We start from the raw sequence: 1,663 nt of genomic DNA, 5'->3' as shown, positions 1-1,663 counted from the left end.
CTTAAAATAAAGTATATATATATATATATATATATATATATATATATAATTAATGTTGTTTTATGTTCAGTTATAATAAAGAAAAAAATAATTTTACATTAATCAGATGAGTTGTTCTGTATTCTTATAGGATACAAATTTAATTTTCTTATACAAGAATGTTGCGCTGACAATGACTTCGAAGTTTCGGCCTTTCAGGCTCAGAGAGATACGTGTAAACACAATATTTATATAGACATGAATATATGGCAGTATTCAAATACAAACAGGGAGAGATACTCCACAACTTTACCAGAATCCAAATGGAAAATGTGACTCACCTGGAGTTGATTCTTGTGTACTTCAATGAAATATTATAAAACAATAGATGTGGCTTACCTTTGTTAGGGGAATGTTGTCTGTAGTCCGATAGAGGGCTCGAGGAAGTCTCCTCGCGTTCCGTTTGATGTGATTGAAGGCTGTTGTGCCGACAGTGGTGAGAGGAAGGGGGTTGAGTTGGGCGCTGATGCGCATGTAGGTTGACCAGATGGCCGAGGGGACTTGAAGTGGCCGTGGTCAGCGTTGTGGGTGCAGAGAAATTAGTTAATGTGTCCGATAACGAGCAAGTCGATGACAACGGTGATGATGACGACAATGAAGATGATTTCATGTTCGATGTAGATAAATGAAGAGTAGGCGATGCATCTGAGACAGAATTAGGGGTCAACGTGAAAGTACTGGTGTGCTGGGGTCGTACTATAGCTGATGGTGGTGATGATGATGCTGATGTAATCGAGATAGGGCCTGATGTCAGGGCCGGATGAGGACCGTTAGTTAAATTTCCCGCCCCGGTATGATTCATTGTCAACATAGACGGAGTATGTGGGGTTATGGTTTGTCCGCTCGGGGTCGTCGCTAATGAAGGATTAGACGGCCCCAGAAGAGAAATCGACGAAGGTGAAGATCTACTCATAAAACCTGTATGACCAATAACAGCTGCTGCAGCCGCTGCGGCGCTGGACGCTCGTGGATCGAGTGACATCGTCGACGTCATACCGGGTAAACTGGCCGCCGATGACGACGTGAAAGCGTGAGCAGCCGTAGCTGGGTCTGTAACCGGTGGCAGAAACATATACCCACTGTATAACAGTGGGGCAGAGAGCCGGGGCTGCGGAGCCATTAGGGAGTCGATTGTAAAAGCACTACTGTACGACGGTCGGTGGTGCATCCCGAAACTGGAAGTTAAAGAAATCGAAGCCACACAACCACCGTCACCGCCAACACCACCAACACCACCGCCAACACTGTCGCCTCCACTAATAAATAACAAGCAATATATATATAAATATATATATATATGTGTGTGTGTATATATATATATATAATGTATAAATCCACAGAATAAAGGTTTCTCCTGTCAATAAAAAAGCAAGCACTCCCTCGTCGTGTGTATGTGAGTGTGTGTATATATGTATATATATGTGTGTGTGTATGATATTAATGTATATGCTATATATATATATATATATATATATATATATATATAACTTTTTCTTTTCTGATTTTTTTTTCTTTTCTATTTCCGAAATAAATTTAATCTTTTTTGTTTGCAATGTGATAGTATTGTTGTTGTCGTTGTTGTTGTTGTTGTTGTTGTTGTTAGTGCTGGTTCAATGAAATCTCA

At 40.4% G+C, this 1,663-nt stretch overlaps 1 protein-coding gene across 1 annotated transcript; it reads right to left on the bottom strand.

Moving 5' to 3' along the window:
• Positions 1–378: 378 nt before the first annotated feature.
• Positions 379–1,159, bottom strand: LOC115227861 (uncharacterized protein PB18E9.04c-like; the record flags this gene model as incomplete). Its single annotated transcript, XM_029798574.1, has 1 exon — positions 379–1,159. A coding segment is annotated over exon 1 (781 nt), but the record flags the coding sequence as incomplete, so codon positions are not given.
• Between the last annotated feature and the right edge of the window lie 504 nt (positions 1,160–1,663).

The sequence above is a fragment of the Octopus sinensis genome, unplaced genomic scaffold (assembly GCF_006345805.1).
Source record: "Octopus sinensis unplaced genomic scaffold, ASM634580v1 Contig08269, whole genome shotgun sequence".
Lineage (NCBI taxonomy): Eukaryota > Metazoa > Mollusca > Cephalopoda > Octopoda > Octopodidae > Octopus > Octopus sinensis.
The sequence above is the reverse complement of the archived record's forward strand: the minus strand, read 5'-3'. Positions and strand labels throughout refer to the sequence as shown.